The sequence below is a fragment of the Cheilinus undulatus genome, linkage group 15 (assembly GCF_018320785.1).
Source record: "Cheilinus undulatus linkage group 15, ASM1832078v1, whole genome shotgun sequence".
In the NCBI taxonomy this organism is placed as follows: Eukaryota; Metazoa; Chordata; class Actinopteri; order Labriformes; family Labridae; genus Cheilinus; species Cheilinus undulatus.
This window is the reverse complement of record NC_054879.1, coordinates 29042849-29062560: the sequence shown is the minus strand read 5'-3', so window position 1 is coordinate 29062560 and position 19712 is coordinate 29042849. Positions and strand designations below refer to the sequence as shown.

Sequence of the window (19712 nt, the reverse complement as noted above, 5' to 3'; positions counted from 1 at the left end):
TTGTTGTGCTTATCTCGTCTAGGTTCTATACAGGCAGAAGTGGGATGAGACCAAGGACAGGTACCTGCTGCCTCCTGATGCTCCTGAGCTGGTCCTGGCTGTGAAGAATGCTGCTAACTACAGCAAAGTGAGAACCATGAGGCATTAAAGCTCTGCATAAATGGAAAATTTTTTTCTATAATCAAAAAAACATCTAAATGTATTATTTTCTAAATAAGGGATTTATTTTTTATGTCATGACTTTGCCTTTCTCAGAAACTTTACACTGAGGACTGGGATGTGGAGAAGACCATGTACTATCCCTACAGTGACAGCCCAGAGCTGCGCAGGGTGGCAAAAGCTCAGGAGGTCCTCAGTGATGTAAGTTAAGCCACAGCCTGTTTTCATCTGCAGTCAGTAAAAATAAATGTCCGCCAACATTCAGGTTTTCTCAGAATTTTGTTCAGCTGTGTAATTCTGGAGAAAACATTTTATTAGTATTCATGTTGCTCAGTATGACAACATATACCATGTTTTTTTTGTTTAGTTGGAGCAAAGTTTTAGTAGCTCCATGTCAGGGATGCACCAATACCACCGGTGACTAAGTTAATGTACCCACAGAGTAAAAATACAAATACTTACTATTACCATTACAATATTTAAAACTAATTTAAAATATTATTATTTTATTTTCATAAAATCCTCGTATCCCTTTTTGATGAAAGAAGTGCATAACTTGCAGCCTGCTTTGTCATCTTCATTAATGTGAAAATAACCAAACTCTAGACAATGCTTCAACTTTGCCAAACTGTTCAAAGAGTTAAAGGCTAACCTGACGCTGTAATATGATAGTCATTACAGTATTTACATTGTTTTACAAGTGCGAGAACAAGTACGTATCAGGATGATGTGTCCCTGCTTTTCATATGAAAGCAGCTCTGATGTTACAGGGGTAGTTTGGTATTTTTAAAGCATTCTATTTTCACCCAGAAAGTCTTTGTGTTTGGCACTATTTTTCAGTGCAAGCTTCAGCTACTAGCTATGTATTCTTCCACTTCAGTGTATCTGAACAGATAATTGGGTCTGAGGGTTTCATCGAAGAAGACAACAACAAAACCACAATAAAACTAGTTATTTCAGCTCAGTTTTCCACTTCAACACCAGACACATTGGTTTCAGAGGGTAAACATATCGTGCAGACTGTAGCTTGTCCAGTTATGAACCATTAGAATAATAAAGCAACAGCCATAAACTCACTTCAATGACAATTTTCAATTCAGCTCTCCTAGTCGGGGTCAACTTTTCTGATTTATCCTCAGAAAGTTGAAGGAGGTTGACAAAACACCAGCAATCAGTAAGGCAGGGAACTCCTGACTGTGTGTGATGCAGCCTGCAAGTGTCTGTGAGCTGCTATCCTTGTCATCATCTCTCACTTCAAAATCAGGCATTTTAGTGTTGTATTAGCTTGGGTTGTTGTTGTCTCTGTCAAAACCCACAGACCAGCTGTTCAGATACGCTGAGGCAGAAGAGCACGTAGCCATTAGCCGTAGGTCACATTGCAAAACAATGCCAGACACAGAGGCTCTCTGGTTGAAAAACAAAATGATTCAAATTTTTTTTCATATAGCATACAACTGAGCTGGCTTTGTTTTTCTTGGCCCATTTATATGTATAGCCTAGCTTCCTCAGGCACGTCCTGTTTGAAGAGGCAATGCTCACTCAAATCTCTGGAGGTTAATGCCACTACTATCGCCTAGTGCCTTATACAACCCAACTTCAAAAATGCTGAACTATCCCTTTAATGTCTAAAGTTATGTGATTCATGGTCTAATTAATGGTATAAACAGGACTGATGAATTTACAGAATCTTTCTACTGGGGACACAGGACTGTATTAAAGGATTCTCACACATTTGTTTAATTTAATCACCTGAACAAACAACATAATTTTGCAGTTTAAACAATTTTTTTAATCCCAAATCACAATTAGACAAATTATATCTGTGTCAGCTAATCTAAACATGATTGCAATTGTGGTGTCAGGCTTTGCAATTTCTGATTGCTTAAAAGGCTGCAATTATTTTAGTAATAAGTACTTGAATGGCTAACTAAAATGCCTGCAAAAAGGCCTTTAGGTTTACAATACTAATGCTATTTCACTTTGTAAAGTTACCTTTATTTAAAAAAAAGGGGGAAACAAAATTTGGGGGGTAATATTACATTTTTTGAAAGCAGTACTATGAAAACTTAAGGTTTTGTATTTTTTCAATGCTACTTAATATGTATGATTTTTTTGTTGAGTTGACAACCAGTAAGTTGTCTAATGATGTCATTTATCTATTATATTGTGACCGCAATTTGCAATTTTGTCCAGTTATTAGCAAATCATGCAACATAAATATTTTTTTACAGTTAAACAAACTGTATCTGTGCATATTTACAACATATATTTATAGTTTTATAAAAAACAAATAAATCCTAGTATATGATTTAACCATTTCTCCCAGTTATTTTCTTTAGTGCTTTTTGTTGTCATTTTTGAATCCTCTTTGTTCTGCTTAAAAGAATCCATTTCCATTCACTCGGGCATGCCCATTTTCTCTACATTTTGTCTTCTGCCGGTCAGCTGCTTGTGCTGAGTCAGATAAAATATGAAATAAGTGGCAATTTCCACTCACAGCATGGCCAATTAAAACTGACATTTTTTGCCCCGCCTTTTAAAAATACCCAGAAATATATTCTTTCCTTTCATTGTTTTTTCATTCTGCTGAGTCAGATATAACAGACAAACTGTCATTACAGTTATAATAGCCAATTTGCCCTTCTTTCCTGAGCAGTACAATTGCCTTTTTCCTTTTCTGCTGATGTAGAAAAAGTCACCAATCAGTGTAGATATGATCTAGATGAGGCATTCTTTCTCTAAAGTCAGTTAATGATATTAAAGAATTAACCATCTGAGTTAACTTCAGCTCTTACTGTGGTTCCACTCCTGCAGGTCCACTACAAGAAAGGTCATGATGAGCGCAAGGCCAAGTACACCTCCTTGGCTGATCCTCCTGAGGTGGAGCTGGCAAAGAGAGTGGCCCATCAGCGCAGCGATGTAAGCAGAAAGAATTTGAACTGAATTTCAACAGGCTGTATTAGAGAAGAGCAAATCAATCCACCAATCCACTTTATGCATGCCAAGCTTAAGTTTTAGATTGTACTTATTGTGAGAAATAGTCAGCAGCAATCAGTTTGTTTAACACACATGCACATGCAGTTAGAAAAAAATATTGTGTTACTGTGTCTACAACTAGGCTTTTAAAATGTGTAATAACATGTTTGTCTGACTAAAATCTACTGAATCTAATTTCACAAAGGTTAATAATGCAGCCTGGGATTGATTGACTATAACCCTAAAAATTCCACATACTCTATCTGCACAGTGATCCAAAGCTATCCGCTATGGAGCAAATCACCCCCTTTCTAGTCAATATATATTTCTGCTGCATGCACCCTGGTCCATCACCGACATGACGCTCTGCTCCACTTGACATATTCACAGGTTCTTTTTCGGAGCTAGCTGAAGCAAAATCCTGTCAATCGATAAACACTTTATTTTTTCAAGAGTTCAAGGTTTAACCAAGAAAGTAATTTAGGAATCATCAAGCAGTAGTAGTAGTTCTCCCATGATCCCGTGATCTTGAGTCTCCAGCTCAAGAAGCGTTCCAGGAATGCTTCCAGTGGGCTGTGGTGCATATGTCCCTGTAACACTGTGCAGGCGTGGTATGTGGAATTTGGGGGTAACAGTAGTGCATTTTTTATTTTTTTCTAAAGTGATCCCATTGTAATAATGGATAGTTTATGCATAGATCTTTTGAAGAATGATTGTATGTAGGCCCATTATTTTAGGATTTTATCAATGAAAACAATTAAAATTGATGTTTATTCTTTTAAGTGGGCCCTGGGGGGCCTAAGCGTCTTTTGGATACAAGTAGGCGGGCTCTAAGGAAATAAAGCTCGGAGCCTCAGGTCTATGTAGCTTTAGCTGTCTTAACTTTGCATGTGAACGCACTATGTAAGGTGTTAAGTACATAGATAGATACACAATAGACAGATGTGATAGATACACAACACAGAAATTATTTTTTATTTTGAATAATACATGATATAATCAATTTTACCCCAAACTGAGTGCAATAATGCAGTTAAATTAGTTAGTTAATCAGAATTTATGCATTAATTTGTCAGAACATGTTGAGTTTTTCCTTGGTCCAATTAGAAAAAATGGAGGATTAGAAAGAAGCCATAGTCATACTTTCACTATGGTGTGTTTATTAGGAGTTTATTAGGAGAAGGAGCAGTTACAGATGCTGAAAACAGTGCTTTGCACAGTGCACCAACATAGAAACAAGGTCCTCAGAGACCAGCCAGCCCTCAGCAAGCACTGGGGATAAACGACCACCTGCTCTCTGATATTAATGGTCCCACTAAGCTGGAAGGGAGAGGCTAACTATAGGTTGAAATGACAGGGATTCCAGTTGTCCCTGTGTGTTTTAGCACACAGAATATGAACACATCTAATGATGTCCTCTTATTTTCCACCTTTAAGTGTCTGACCTGATTGTTCTTGAATGAAAAACATCCTCTAACGTTGTTGTTTTTTTCACAGCTTAAGTACAAGGAAGATTACAATAAAAATGTGAAGGGCCAGTGGTGTGAGACGCCCTATTTCGACGTAGCCATTGCCAGAGTTGCGATGGACAACCTTAGCAATGTAAGAGCTTCAAAAACCTAAAACACAGACTTATCAGAGGGGTATTTATGAAGAATTCTTTCTGCTTTTAACTGTAATTCCCTCTCTTTTTCAGAGAAAATACACGCAAGCATTTGAGGACGAAAAAGACCAAATTTATTTCATGCAAACAGAGACGCCTGTTTATGACACAAACAAGAAGGCTCGCGTCGCTGCTAGTGAGGTGAGTGCACACAAACACAACAAAAATGTATTGGATTATTTTTATAGGGACTATCTCATGAGGAAGACACGACAGAGAGTTGACCCGTGTCTCAGAGCAGAGTGTGAGTCAACACACCGAGTCCTCACTGACGCAGGGACTCGATGTATTGTGCCCACACATGCACTGCGTGACTGAGGGATCTACATTTGCTTCAGTCTAACTGTGAAAGTATGTAGTTTCTCTAGAGCCTAGTGACAACATATCAGACGACGTGAAGAGGCTTCTCTGTAGACCTCCGTATACCTCATAGCCTCCCACACATTCACACATAATTCAAACATGCGTCACATCAGGAAATGATAAATATGTGTTCCTTCACAATGAATGACTGTATAAATGTTATGATACATTATGTGACTTGTATTTTTTCCCCATGTTTCTGCTGTCAGGTCCATTACAAAAAGGAATACGAGAAATCTAAAGCACAGTCTGACTACAACACTCTTCCTGCCACAGAGAATCCTCTCCTCAGACAACTCAGATACGCTGGCACCATCCTCAGTGATGTAAGTGTCTGAAAAAACCCATGATATAAATGGGTGTTTAATCACAGGTAGTTTGATAAAAATTAATGCATGATAGGGGATATTTTCAGGGGAACCAATGATGAGTTCCCAGATGTATAACACTTTAGCATGAGTGGTCTTGTGTGTTTTTAATGAAGGCAACAATGCTTCTTTGAGTTAGACTACAATTTCAGAAGACCAGGAAACAAGAGTAATGCTGCTGAAGTAATTGAGGTGGTTGTGCATTTCCAGGGGCGGACCCAGAGGCTTTAAATATCTGGGGCTTAGTTCAAACTTGAGAGGGTCTGAGGACATGCTCCCTGGGAAAGATTTGCTTTTTAGGCGGTTATGCACACTATTTTCAAGCCACTGAAAACACCAAATCGATATCAAATACCAAAAAAAGATGTATCGTTGAGACAAAAAATGACATTTCTACCTTAAAAATCCTTTAGAGCCAACATCATGTCTTTCTCATTCTGAAAACATAGTACAAAATTTTGAAGAACAATATCTTTTACCTTTACATCCTTAAAAAGACTAGAAACTGTATAATGTTTCAAGTTACATCAGAAGGGTGGGAATTTAGGTTTAAATTCATAACTTTAACTATTCATTTAAAAAGGGGCATTTAAAGGGATATTCCAGTATTTTGGAACCTCGGTCATTTGAGGTACCAAGCAGTAGTTGTGGCATTAGTCTCCAGTGATTTCAGTGAGCATTGCTCCTTTAAGACAGAACTGATGGTTGCACAGGCCAGGAAGCTAGGCTATACGGCATAACAGATAGGTACAGTGTCTTAGCCGAATTAAGCAAGTTTTTGGTAAAAATAGGCCCCGAAACATTGTTGGCTCAAACATACACTCTGTTGAAATTCTTGAATCGTTTGATTTATTACCTAGAAAGCCGATGTGTTTTGTTAATATTTTGCAATGCAAGAGCACGTAACCAGTAGCCAAAGTTTGCATTGCAAAATAGTGAAAAACCATGGAGGCTTTCGGGGTAAAAAATAAAATGCTTAAAAAATGTTCAGTAGTGTATTTCAATAATTAAAATGGGTATTTAGACTGTAAATAAGGATCCCTAGCAATTAAGATAAATAAAACAGAGTCTGATTTTCCAAAGAATACCCAGGGAAGGACTGGTAGACTTACAAAACTGATGAGTCAGCACTCCAAAAATATCCTTCTAGGTAGTTTATTTCTAGGCAAAGCAGTGGCCACAACGGACATGCTTCAGCTCACGGTCGAAACATGTCTGTTGTGGGACAACACTGTCCCACGACAGAAGTGTTGTGGGACAACACTGCTGGACAACGCTGAAGAAGACCTTGAGTTGTGGCTGCTGCCTTGCCTAGAAATAAAACTATTTAAAAGGACATTTTTTGAGAGCTGACTTCTCAGTTTTGTAAGTCTTTTCTTCTGAAGTTTGTTGTTGGAGTGTGCTCCTTTTTGCTTTCTTTAAGGACTAGTAGACTCCCTACTAAGTCCAAGCCTCACAAAAGCCCCACTATGTCTTCCCATCAAGCAAATTATAGTAAGGTAGGTCCATTAAGAAATATCAAATCCATTATTTAATAGATAACTGTGTGGCAAAATTGCATAAAATTAAATTGAAAATAATCATTTATGACATAGTAAACCTGTAGTGTACTTATGTTGTTTATTTTTATAAGATATAGCTTGCATTGAGCTTTATTTAACTAAGGAGTTATAGACACTAGGGCTGAACAATCATTGAAACTAACTGCAATTTTCAAACCAAAAGAGGTGAAGTATTCCTTGAGGCAAAGTGTTTGCACAGATGTTGCAATTCAAATATTTTGTAACAGAGACATTCTAGCATACGTATCTTACACAGATGTAAAAATAAATTAACTTTTTGGTGCAGAAATTGCTAGGACAATAATACTTATCAAAAGAAAGGTAAAAATTGTTCCTGCCTTTGTTACGGTAAATCAAATCAAAATCACAATATCAGTGAAAATAGGTAATGTATGCAATTATTTGGCTTTTTTTTTTTAACTGAAAAGAGATGTGTCAAATCTTTTTCTTCTCTAGCTGTGATTGCTTTGAGCAACATGGTGAAGAGTCTGGAATCTCTCTTTGCCTTCAGCCTCAAATTACTTAAACAACCCCAGGAGAAGTTTGACTTTAGATACTGCAAAGGGTTGAAAGAAGTGAGAGGAAAAATAAAGCAGAGGAAAGGTCAAGCTATAAAATACAAAAAATAAAAATGGCATTATATTCTCACTCATTTACTCTCTGAGGTCAGATTAAGTCTGGCCTTTTAGGTTTAATTTACTTTTCAAATGAGTTTAAGGGCCAGTGGTTTGAGATGCCCTATTTCGAACATCATTGCTGCTTTCTTTTGCAGATAGATAGATAGTGTTACTGAGTAGCCATTTACAGTTTCCCAGAGAGTTCTAAAGCCCCTTCATGTATTATTTGATATTCAAGCAGTTTTTGTTTTTTTGTTGAGTCTCTGATCATCGTTCAAATGTATTTTTCTCCCTGTTAACTGTTTATTTACTCTTTGCAGAAAGTATACAAGGCCAGCTATGAGAAATCCCGGGGTTTCAGCATCAACTACTGTGACACGCCCAAGTTCCAGATGGACTCAGTTCTCAAACAGTTCTCTGATGTAAGAAAAAAGTATTAGCCTAAACACTTTAAACTTTAACAAGTGATACCTTAAATAAAAAACACTATTTATTCTTATTTTTAAGGCACATTACAAAGATAAGTATGAAAATGAGGTGAAGGGCCACTACATTGGCAGCTATGAAGATGTGTACATGCTTCATTGCCAGAAGATGGAGGAAATGAAGAATGAGGTGAATATTTTTTCTACTATTGTAAATAAGATTATTGATGTTAAAAGTTATATTAAACATTGTTTATTTAATCAAAATGTCTCTTTTTTTATATCTTGCAGCAACTTTACAAAGCTGAATATGAAGACATCAAAACACGGTGCTTCTTTCCTCAAACAGTTACACCTGAATACGAAGCTATTAAGGGCCTCGATAAGTGTAAAGATGTGAGTCTGGCTTGTTTAATCCTTTTTACATTAAAAGTTTTAGATTCTCTTTCAGATGTTGGTTGAATGTATAATGTTTCTATCTTGTGGTTTGCAGAAAGTTTACCGGCAACATCCTGACAAGGTGAAATTTACACAAGTGGTCGATTCACCAGTTCTGGTTCAAGCCGCCATCAACGCCAAGCAGCTTAGTGATGTATGTATGCCTGCAAGGACCCCCCACTGTTGATACATTAGATTTTTATTTATACATTTATTTTACAAGATCCCACTGAATCAGTACTTATATTTAATGTTATATTACTTATTAACACTAGCATTTTGAGTTTTCCATTCTACATTTTCACCCAACGAAGTTATCGTTATGATATTCCTCTTCAAGTATGTATTTTTTAAACCTTCCATTTTTTGACTGAAATTGCTAGAATTGCCATCTTACTCTGCAGATCAAATTCCCCTGGATCGGCAGATCACGTTAAAATGTGCCCAATCATCCACGTAGCTCAGCTGTCTTTCTGTGGGCTCCATGGAAACTGGAGAGCCATCTCTCTCTAGTATAAATAGCAACAAGCATTCAGTTGGCCCAGAATAAACCCTGTGATCGGAGAGGAGCTGGGGAGGCAGTGAAAGGGACAGTCAATTCATCTCAAATTGAGCACAGCTAGCCCTCTGCTGCCCTCTGGTGACTGGAAGTCAGATAACACCTTTCCTGAACTCATGTCTGGTGATTTTATAGCTTTAGTTTAAAATGAGCTCTGTATAGAAGAAAATTAAAAGTTTATTAATTTGAAATTAGTTTTTTGTGCTTTTTATGAGCATATACAAAGGCATGGGTCCATCCCCAAGAAGTTAAAAAGAGATGAAAAATAAATTAGCAAATTTGTTTGTTTTATTCATACATACTCAATTTTACAAATAAACAGCTCTATCCTTTCATTTTCAAAGGGTTAAAAAAGACAATAAAAGGAGAAACAAGGTATATAAAACATTAAAGGTAGAATAGATAAAATAAAGCAACAGCAAACAGACAATTAGCATAGATTGTCAAAACAAATTTATACGTAGGAGTTTAAATTTTGTAAAAAGCTTATTTTTAACAGAAAGGATAAAAATGGTTTCCACATGTCAAAGGTTGCAGTGCAGAGATAGATTCTGGATTTGACTCTTTATGTGACAGATTTTCTCATTTCTTATAGCCAGGTTTGACAAAAGGTCAGCAAAGCCAAACTTGAGATGAGGTGACATTAAAAGCACTTTCTTAGTAAAAATCAAACATTAGAAAATTAAAACAAGGTCAAACATACAGAGCAAAAACATTTTTGAACAATTTTTCAACAACAAAACAAAGAAAGATCCCACACACTGTCCAGCTTGCAAAGCAAGTTGTAAATTTGCAGTGTTTCTGTCCTCATGAAGGTCTAGTATCGAAACACTTTTTTTTTTTAAGTTGGCTAAAGTGACTCAGATCTTCAATATTTTACAAATGCTTCCAATAAATAATGAAAGATTCTTTCCCAGTAAAGTGTTTCCCACAAAATGGTACTTGACTTGAATGGTATTGGTTGCAAAAGGTGGCCTCCAACCTGCCTAATTTGTGGGTTTATTTTTGTGTTTTTCTGCCATTATTATCAGCAGTGTGTTTTATAAAGCCATTCAAAACATTTCACTCATTATCAGTCCTAAATTATGTCAAACAATGCCAATCAACTTATGTTTTTTTCCATGACAAAGACAAGACCAAGACTAACTAATGATAGATATTTCATAATGGTAATGGGTAAGTTTAGCAGGATGCTGACCTAGTGGTTAGGTTGCGCCCTATGCCACTCCTCAAATAGTGTAATAATAATTATAATAATAATTAATAATTGGACACCCATTCATGCATGGATGGCCATTATATATGGATTTAAAAAACAAAAGGAAGAAAATGGTCAGCAAGTGCACTAGTAGGCTATAAATATATCTAGGTGGCCCACCTAAGTCTCATCTATGTGTTGGAAACACAGCGATATGAAGACAGGTTACTACAAGACCAGAAAGGATATGTTAAATAACTAATTGCAGATTTAAATCTACCACAAAAAGGTGAAACATCTGTAGCAAAGCAATGAACTGAACTGTTTTTAACTGAAAGAGATTAAGACGTTTTTTAATGGGATCTAATATGATAACTTTGATTTTTTTTTGTTTTGTTTCGTTTTTTTTGCAGCTGAACTACAAAGCTGATTACGAGCAAATAAAGGTCAAGAACAGCCTACCCCCAGACTATCCCTTCTTCATCCAATCCAGAGTAAACGCTTTTAACCTCAGTGATGTAAGTAACTACTAATTTGTGAACCTTATTGATGACAAGTGTCACGATAACTGGATCTCTTTTTGCTTTTGTTACAGTTTTTTAAGATGTAATTTTTTTTCCCCTCTTGCAGAATTGTTATAGGTACGAATGGGAGAAATCCAAAGCAAAAAAGTTTGAGGTCAAGGGCGATGCTATCTCAATCCTTGCTGCTCGTGCTCACACAAACATTGCTAGTGATGTAAGTGAGCTACAAAATCAGTTTACATAATTTGCACCTTTCTTTCCATATTGGCTATTTTCTACACGAGTTTACCCTCTTCACTTAAATGAAAACACTTCTGCTGCTCTTTGCAGGTTAAATATAAGAAGGAGTATGAAAAGAACAAGGGGCAGATGGTTGGAGCTCTCAGCATCAACGACGATCCCAAGATCTTGCACTCTGTTCATGTAGCCAAAATCCAGAGTGATGTAAGCACTTAGCTCACTTAAGATTGATAGTTGCCTTAATATTTTTTGGTTGACACTCTTTTAACAACCTCACCCTAAATTCAACAGCGGGAATACAAGAAGGATTATGAAAAGATAAAGACCAAGTACCATACTCCTCTTGATATGATATCAGTCACCTTGGCGAAGAAGTCCCAAGCCATTGCCAGCATGGCTGGGTACAGAAGCATCAGCACCAACTTCTTCCTCCCCTATGACAGCGTCCTGTTGGACTTGGCTAAGAAAGCCAACATCATCCAGAGTGATGTGAGTAATCATCACTGTTTTAGAGACAGTTTGGTCTTAGTTTTAAGTTTATTTCACAACTTGTCCTTGCAGGATTATTGTGAGTTTTATTTTGCAGCAGTTTAAACTATTTTCTCTTGTTTCCTCGCATCTCAGAATGAATACAAGTCTGACTACAACACCTACACTAAAGGGAGCCCCTGGATTACCTTTGGCTCCATGGATGTTGAAAAGAATAAGAGAGCCGCTGAGATCCTTAGCGAGGTACGCGTTCTGCGGTGCCATGTCTTTTGCTCACTACCCCCTCCTTAAAAAAATGCCCTGTTAAATAATGTAAAGTTGTTAATAACTGCTATGATTTGTCGCATCCTGTATTTTTTTTTCCTACAGAGAAAATACAGACAACACCCTGACACTATCCCCTTCACGTCTATTGACGACCATCCCATCCAACTGCAAGCCAAAGTCAACCAGCTACAAAGGAGTGATGTGAGTTGACTGCCGCTGTGATTTTATTTCTGCACAGCACCAATAGATGCTTGTTTCTGTCCTAACATTAAGAGAAGTTGCACATTTAATTTCATTGAACTTCCTGTTTCTTTTCTCCTCACAGCGGTTCTACAAGAGAGGTCTGGAGGAGATCCATCAGAAGTACTCTTTGCCTCCTGATGTGCCTGAGCTTCTTCAGGCCAGGTGCAATGCCTACAATATCAGCGATGTAAGTCAAAGATGATTGAAGCTATTTTTGTTAATCATATGAAACAATTTTGGTATGTACAGACAATTATGTAGTCTTTACCAAATTTATCCAGTGTTCACTTTCTTCTATATACCTCTGCAATCTGTCATTTCAGAAAAACTACAAGTTCGCCTGGCAGGAGTTGATTGCTAAAGGTTATGACCTGAAGCCGGATGCAATTTCAGTTCTTGCTGCCAAAGCTGCCAGACACGCTGCCAGTGATGTAAGTATACTGTCAAACTGAGTCCTAGAAGAGATGTTTATTTAACTCTATTTTAAAGAGAATTGTAGCCCTTTCAATCACATTGTATGGAGTTAAATATATTTTTTTATTTATTATGTTCTTTTTGTCATTGAGGTTCATCTGCATTGCAAGAATTACAGATTTTGTCTATACACTGAGAAAAATGAATCTGGGCAAAAGTAAATTTAACTTAATTCAATCTTGAATATCAACAATAAAAGTCCAAGTTTTTAGCTTGACATAAGTAAATCTAATTTTGTTGTTAGTTTCTTTTGTTAAAAATACAAGACACTGTAAATTTTTCCTTAACAAGAATAATTTAGGTATTGTAAGCCAATCTTCCAAAGTTTATTCAAATAACTAAGCCTGACTTTGTTACCTTTACTCAGTTTCATTCTGTGTTTCAGAACTACAAAAAATTACATTATCCATGAATAAATCCTCCCTATGGTGCATTGTGGGTATTTCAAATGGCTTTTCTAACAACCAGGAATAGATGAACTGCTAACTGAAGACATGGCAGTGATGATAGATCAGATTGGTGGAAAAAAATCTGGGGATATGTGGGCAGAATTTACCCATGATGCCCTGGGGCAGAGTGTTTCTATGTGTTCAGATATGTTTAAATGTGATCAGGTGAGTTTAGATGTTGATTGTTGTACAGAGATCACTGCTGGGACTCCTTTGTTCATCTTTCTGATGGATTATTGTTGTTTTTGATGGTCAACACTTTTGCTCCATGAATGAAAAGAGGACTTCCTGAAAATGAGTTTGACTGCCTGACTTACATATGTAGTTAAAAATTTAACCATTCTCTGATCAATTCACTGATGAGGGAAAATCAAGAAGGTGTGGAAACAAATGCAGATACTTCCTTTGCAAGCATTGCTACAGGTGTTACTAATGAATGCCACTAAGGAATCGTCAATCATATTGATTATATTATTATGTTAAACTGTATTGAAAGAATGAGTCATTTTTACAATACACACAATGAGAATAAGTGAAATTACATGTATTTTAAAGAAAACGTTATGTTAAACAAAGATCAGTCTTGTTGAATCTCCTTAAATAAGGAAATAAATTTCACTTTGATTGTTTTGTTCTTGAACTAAAACAGAGTAGTAGTTTTTACAGATTAATCTGGCTAATCTACAAAAAAAGATGATGCCTAGGTTTTTCTAAGTAGATTGGGCTGAATATTTTTTATCAGTGTACCTGCTCTTGTACTGCTGGTTAATCATGAAGCTTAAAACAGCAAAAACAGCTCCTTGAAGTATAAGTTTTGTTTGAACGTTGCTGTTAAAAAAGTAGGATATCTTTTCTTACTGCATTATGCACAGCAATATGATTTTTTCAAAAATCTTTTATTTAGACTTGACAATCATTGAGGGCAAGCCCTTATTTACAATGATGTCTTGCAATAAAAAATAAAATGCAAAATAAATGGGAAATATTTACAATATGTCAAACATGCCTCAAAAATATAAAACCCCTTTAAAATGTCAAAAGAAGACATAAAATTAATCAGAAATGGAAAAACAAAGTCAATTAAAACAGGTGCAATTGGAGGCTAAGAAGTTAACAGTTACGGATTTGAATTGCCCAATGGTACCTGTTTGATTTTTAAAGAGCTCTGCAGTGAGTTCCAAGCAGACGTGCAAAGAAGCTAAAAGCAGATCTACCAAGTTCAGAATGAATTCGAGGGACCTGTAGTGTAAGCCAGCCACTATAGCGGATGTTGTGGGCTCTGGAGGACCAGATAAGGAAGGATGAAATATAAGGAGGAAGCATCCCAATAAGAGCTTTGGAAATAAACATATATGTATGTAAACCACGTCTCACTGAGAGCAATGACCATCCAACTTTAGTGTAAAGGATGCAGTGGTGAGTGTTATAGGTTCACCAGTAATAAACCTCAGTGCAGAGTGAAAAACTGCATCAAGGGGTTTTAAAGTTCCAGCTGAAGCATGCCTATAAAAAATAACACCATAATCCATCACTGATACAAAAGTTGCCTTAATTTAAAATGTGTGGCAGCAGTGACAGTGCTGTGTTTCTGTCTAAAACCAAGCAACTTATATTTTTAAAAAGTTATTAAATATAGCTATAGCTGTCTGCAACATATTTCTCTGCATGGCCACAATACAGGCCGACATTCAAGAGGTAAAATAAACACATGTTCAGTGAAAAAGCATTTGTATTTAATTGCTTTTATTTATAGCAATACATCCAGGTGTTGATGCTGTGATTGCTGCAAATGCTCATATTGTAGTAACCATTAAATTAATGTAAATTATGGGAGTGGATGGGATTTACGAGTTAGTGTTTACTTGTCATTAGCTCCTCAAATTTGGGGCTTTATTAAAGCCAGATCACACTGCTTAAAGGGAATTTAGCAGAACATGGCACATGCTGCTGCTTATTTTTAATATAGTTATTTCATTTAATTTGCTTAATGTAATAAAGCCTTTTTTTACTCCTTAAACACTTTGAATTGCTTTTGTGCAAATTGGGACCTTTAAATAGCCTCATACTTCAAATGCTAACTATGACATAAAACTAAATTTGCATTCTTTATATATGCCTCTTGATAGTTAGTTTGTGCTGGGTTGTTGTTGTAATTAAAACTCTTTTAATGCAAAATGTGTAGTTATATATGTGTTATATATTTTTTAACCTATAGGTCCAGTACAAAAAAGCTTATATGAAGGACAGAGGCCACCATGTTGGCTTCCGCAGCCTTCAGGATGATCCTCTGCTGGTTCACTACATGGAGGTCGCCAAGATGCAGAGTGACAAGAACTACAAGAAGGACTACCATCAGGTTAAGCTGAAGTATCACTCCCCAGTGGACATGTTAAGTCTTGCACATGCCAAGCATGCCTCAGCTGTTCAGACCTTCGCTGGCTACAAGCAGCACCACCACAACTACTGTCTCCTGCCTGACTCAATGGGTCTGGACCTTGCTCGAACCATGAACTTCAATTCCAGTGATGTGAGTTAAATTTTCCTCTAGGGACTTTCATGTCAGCCTTTTGCAAACATTTATGGTCACATAGGTTTTATGCTACAAATTTCTCACTTTGCACCTCTATTTACAGGTTAACTACAAGCAGGAATACGAGACTGCAGTCAAGGGAACTGGCTGGGTTCCCATTGGTTCCCTGGAGGTGGAAAGGGCCAAGGCAGCAGCATCAGCCCTGGATGAGAAGAAGTATCGCCAGCACCCAAGCAATTTCAAATTCACCTGCACCACTGACTCAATGAGCATGGAGCTGGCTAAGACAAATGCTAAGATCATGAATGTGGTAAGAACAGACATAATAAACAGATGTATATATATGATTTTCTGTTTTATAAATGATTTCATGTAAGCCCTTGAATCATTAATTCAAAATGATGTGAAAAATTCTCTTTGCTGTAACAATACAGACAGAGTATAAGGCCAGTGGAGAGAAGTTCAAACACACTTACCACCTCCCTGCTGATGCTCCTGAACTGCTGCAAGCAAGATACAATGCCGTCAACATCAGCCAGGTGAGTTGTATGTTATGTTGTAGAATTTTGCAGCCTCTGTGCATGCAGAAGACATAAGAAATTTAAGTTTTATTACTTCTCTAACATCACATCAAATCATTTGATTTAGAATCACTACACCTACGCCCATCGTCGGGATCTGCTCAAAGGACACCATGTGAAAGAGGATGCCATCCCTGTTATTGCAGCAAAATCTTCCAGAGATATTGCTAGTAATGTAAGTTGTGAATTAACCCATAATATTACTTTTAAAGTATACAGAATTCAGCAGTTCAAACCCTGATAATTTTTCTTTCAAATAGTACAAGTACAAGTTGGCTTATGAGAAGGCAAAGGGACACCATGTCGGCTTTCGCAGCCTCCAGGATGATCCTCTGCTGGTTCACTACATGGAGGTTGCTAAAATGCAGAGCGACAAGAACTACAAGAAGGACTACCATCAGGTTAAGCTGAAGTACCACTCCCCAGTGGATATGATGAGTGTCGTCCACGCCAAGCATGCCTCAACTGTTCAGACCTATGCTGGGTACAGAAAGATCCCCCACAACTACCTGCTCCTGCCTGACAACATGCATCTGCAGCTGTGTCGCACCATGATGGACATTCAGAGTGATGTATGTTTTTTTTTATTGCCTAAGTTTCATCATGGTTCAATGCTTGATTTACATTTTGAGCAGCAGCAAAGCAAAATACACATTAAACCTTTCAAAGAATTTTGCAATGAACATAATCTTGTCTTAAAACTCACAGAACGCCTACAAGGCAGATTACAACAACTTCTCCAAAGGCACTGGGTGGGTTCCCATTGGTTCCCTGGATGTTGAGAAGGCCAAAGCTGCCAAATCCGCCCTGGATGAAAGGGGCTACCGCCAGCACCCCAGTACACTTAAGTTCACAAGCAAGACTGATAGCATGAACATGGCTCTGGCTATGGCTAATTCCAAGATTTTGGACAAGGTAAGACCGGACTGTATTAACAGCCTTTGGATCCAAAATATTGATGGATATCAGATAAAAGTTCTTCGATACTGTAAAAAATAATATTTGACCCATCTTTTTCTTTTCTCTAGGCTGCATACAAAGCATCTGGTGAGAAGTTCATGCACACCTATCATCTGCCTGCTGACAGCCCTGAATTCCTTCAGGCGAAGTTCAATGCTCAGACCCTTAGCGAGGTAAGAGCACTATAATATTTCAGCTTATTTTATTGCCAAAATATCTAATAATCTAAAGATGAATATCAGCATAATTTATGCACAAACATTTCACACACTTTTGTTTCTGTCTACAGAGTCACTACAAGCACAAGTGGCTGGAAACTATTGCCAAGGGATATGACATGAAGCCTGATGCTATTTCTGTTCTGCATGCCAAGCAAGGCAGACACATTGCCAGCAATGTATGTTATCTTTCAAAAGCCTTTTCAAACATAAACCATTAATATTATCTGTAATTAATTACTCCTGTTTTGCTTTCCAGGTCCAGTACAAGAAAGATTATGAGAAGGCAAGAGGCCACCATGTTGGCTTCCGCAGCCTCCAGGATGATCCTCTGCTGGTTCACTACATGGAGGTGGCTAAAATGCAGAGTGACAAGAACTACAAGAAGGACTACCACAAGATTAAGCTGAAGTATCACTCCCCAGTAGATATGATGAGCGTTGTCCACGCCAAGCATGCCTCAACTGTTCAGACCTATGCTGGGTACCGGAAGGTTCCACACAGCTACCTGCTCCTGCCTGACAACATGCATCTGCAGTTGTGTCGCACCATGAATACCCAGACAAGTGATGTGAGTTGCAGTAATAATTTTGTACAGCTTTTAAGATCTGATCAGTGCTTAAATTCACCCTTATGTTATCCCCTAAACCAGGGATGGGTAACTTTGGTTACTGAGAGAGCCACAATAATTGTATTCCTTCTGCCAGAGGGCAAATTGTTACAAATTATGGCATATTCTCAATTTAATAATTAGTCATAATTTACACATGGAGAAATTATCTACAGTATCTTTTATCATGGAAATGCTTAAAGTAGTGCTCAAGTTTATTCTAAGCACAGGATTTAAGTTGTTTTTAACTGCTTTGTCTACCAAATAAACGTAATAACTGGTGAGAATAAATTTATTACTTATAGTTTGTATATATATATATTCTTATAATAAAAGGCATTTTCAGCAACATTTTCAGCCAATTACATCTCTTATTTCATGCAAAAATAAAATCAAATTTACAGTATAGTTTGGGTCAAAAATTGAGGCTGAAGTAAGAATTGTAATGGCAAGTAAGCCCACCAGTGGACACTATCAGACAGGAAAGAGGATTGACACAACCCTGTCATGCTCTGGATGTCCTTGCCTGTTACCAGGGGCATGGGAAAATAATCTGTTGAAAAGAATAACGTCACACCTTTAGGGCAGAGTGAAGGGTTGATGTAGCGAGTAAGCTTGGCCCAGGGAACCATCTGTGTGGGTAACAGGGTTTCCACAAGCTCCTTATTGTGCTGTGGGTGTCCCAAGTGCCCAAAAACTGGTGCTGCCCTCAGGCAAATCACCAAGGGTAAGAAGGCCCAAGCAAAAGATATCCCATTTAGCTTTTCCTTGGATGCCAAATGACACGTGTATTAACATGGGTGGAGCTTAACACTGGCTAACCTCTCACCTCTCTCCAGCCCCAAGTTGATGCACATCAGCCATGTGATGAATCCTTAGCACCCTTCATGCCTTAAATGATTGCACATGACTTTTATTGTGAAATATTTATATTTTTCATATTTTTTTGGCAGATTTTATCATGTTTTTGTCATGTTAACAATTTCTTATTATTTGGAATTTGCTTCCAGGATGCACTGAGTGAGGAGGGTCGCATATGGACCGAGGCAAATAGCTGCCCACCATTGCCCTGAACAAAAATGTTTCGTGGCAAATTTAGAGCTAATTTGCATCATAACCTCTCTTACTTTCAGTGCGATTACAAATCAGATTGGAACAACTTTGTCCGAGGCATCGGATGGGTCCCTATTGGCTCAATTGGAGTTGAGACTGCTAAAGTTGGTGGTGACATTCTGAGTGAGAGGAAGTATCGTACTCATCCATCCAACTTCAAGTACTCCAAGCTGATGGACTCCATGGATGTGGCCTTGGCTACTGCCAACAACCAGATCATGAACAAGGTGCAGTATGTTTAGATTTTTAGAGGAGAGTCACAAAGGAAAAAGTTGGTTTTTAAGCATTATCACTCATTTGCTGTTTTGTTGTCCTTATTTACAGAAAGCCTACACTGCAGCTTGGGAGAAAGACAAACTGAAAGTCCATGTCATGCCAGATTCTCCAGAGATTGTGCTGGCTAAGGCAAATGCTATCACCATGAGCAATGTAAGGAAAAGGATGACAGACATATTTTTTTCCTCACTGTGTGTATTTTTTCGACAATTTATTCATGTAAAACTGTATGACTCTACAGAAACTTTACAAAGCTGGTGTTGTCGCGATGGCCAACAAGGGTCACAACCTTAAAGCAGATGCCATCCCAATTCAGGCTGCCAAGGCTGGCACCACTATTGCCAGTAATGTAAGTATGACATGGATTTTGCTGACAAATCAAGAAGTTTATCTTCAGCAACTTTGGAGGT

General features: G+C 37.5%; 1 protein-coding gene across 10 annotated transcripts in view; it reads left to right on the top strand.

The window, feature by feature from the left end:
- Positions 1–19712, top strand: part of neb (nebulin) — a 98051-nt gene that overhangs the window by 11755 nt on the left and 66584 nt on the right. For 9 of the 10 annotated variants that reach the window (XM_041806447.1, XM_041806449.1, XM_041806450.1 and 6 more), the window contains 30 exons: positions 23–127; positions 256–360; positions 2974–3078; positions 4633–4737; positions 4832–4939; positions 5371–5487; positions 8029–8130; positions 8216–8323; positions 8425–8529; positions 8627–8725; positions 10742–10846; positions 10959–11066; positions 11183–11296; positions 11384–11581; positions 11717–11824; positions 11951–12049; positions 12174–12278; positions 12415–12522; positions 15230–15541; positions 15648–15854; positions 15979–16083; positions 16193–16300; positions 16386–16697; positions 16834–17040; positions 17154–17258; positions 17375–17482; positions 17563–17874; positions 19047–19253; positions 19351–19455; positions 19544–19651. In XM_041806447.1, coding sequence (XP_041662381.1) covers positions 23–127; positions 256–360; positions 2974–3078; positions 4633–4737; positions 4832–4939; positions 5371–5487; positions 8029–8130; positions 8216–8323; positions 8425–8529; positions 8627–8725; positions 10742–10846; positions 10959–11066; positions 11183–11296; positions 11384–11581; positions 11717–11824; positions 11951–12049; positions 12174–12278; positions 12415–12522; positions 15230–15541; positions 15648–15854; positions 15979–16083; positions 16193–16300; positions 16386–16697; positions 16834–17040; positions 17154–17258; positions 17375–17482; positions 17563–17874; positions 19047–19253; positions 19351–19455; positions 19544–19651 — 4200 coding nt within the window. The remainder of the gene's footprint in view (positions 1–22; positions 128–255; positions 361–2973; positions 3079–4632; positions 4738–4831; positions 4940–5370; positions 5488–8028; positions 8131–8215; positions 8324–8424; positions 8530–8626; positions 8726–10741; positions 10847–10958; positions 11067–11182; positions 11297–11383; positions 11582–11716; positions 11825–11950; positions 12050–12173; positions 12279–12414; positions 12523–15229; positions 15542–15647; positions 15855–15978; positions 16084–16192; positions 16301–16385; positions 16698–16833; positions 17041–17153; positions 17259–17374; positions 17483–17562; positions 17875–19046; positions 19254–19350; positions 19456–19543; positions 19652–19712) is intronic. The other variant, XM_041806457.1, reaches the window with a different exon arrangement.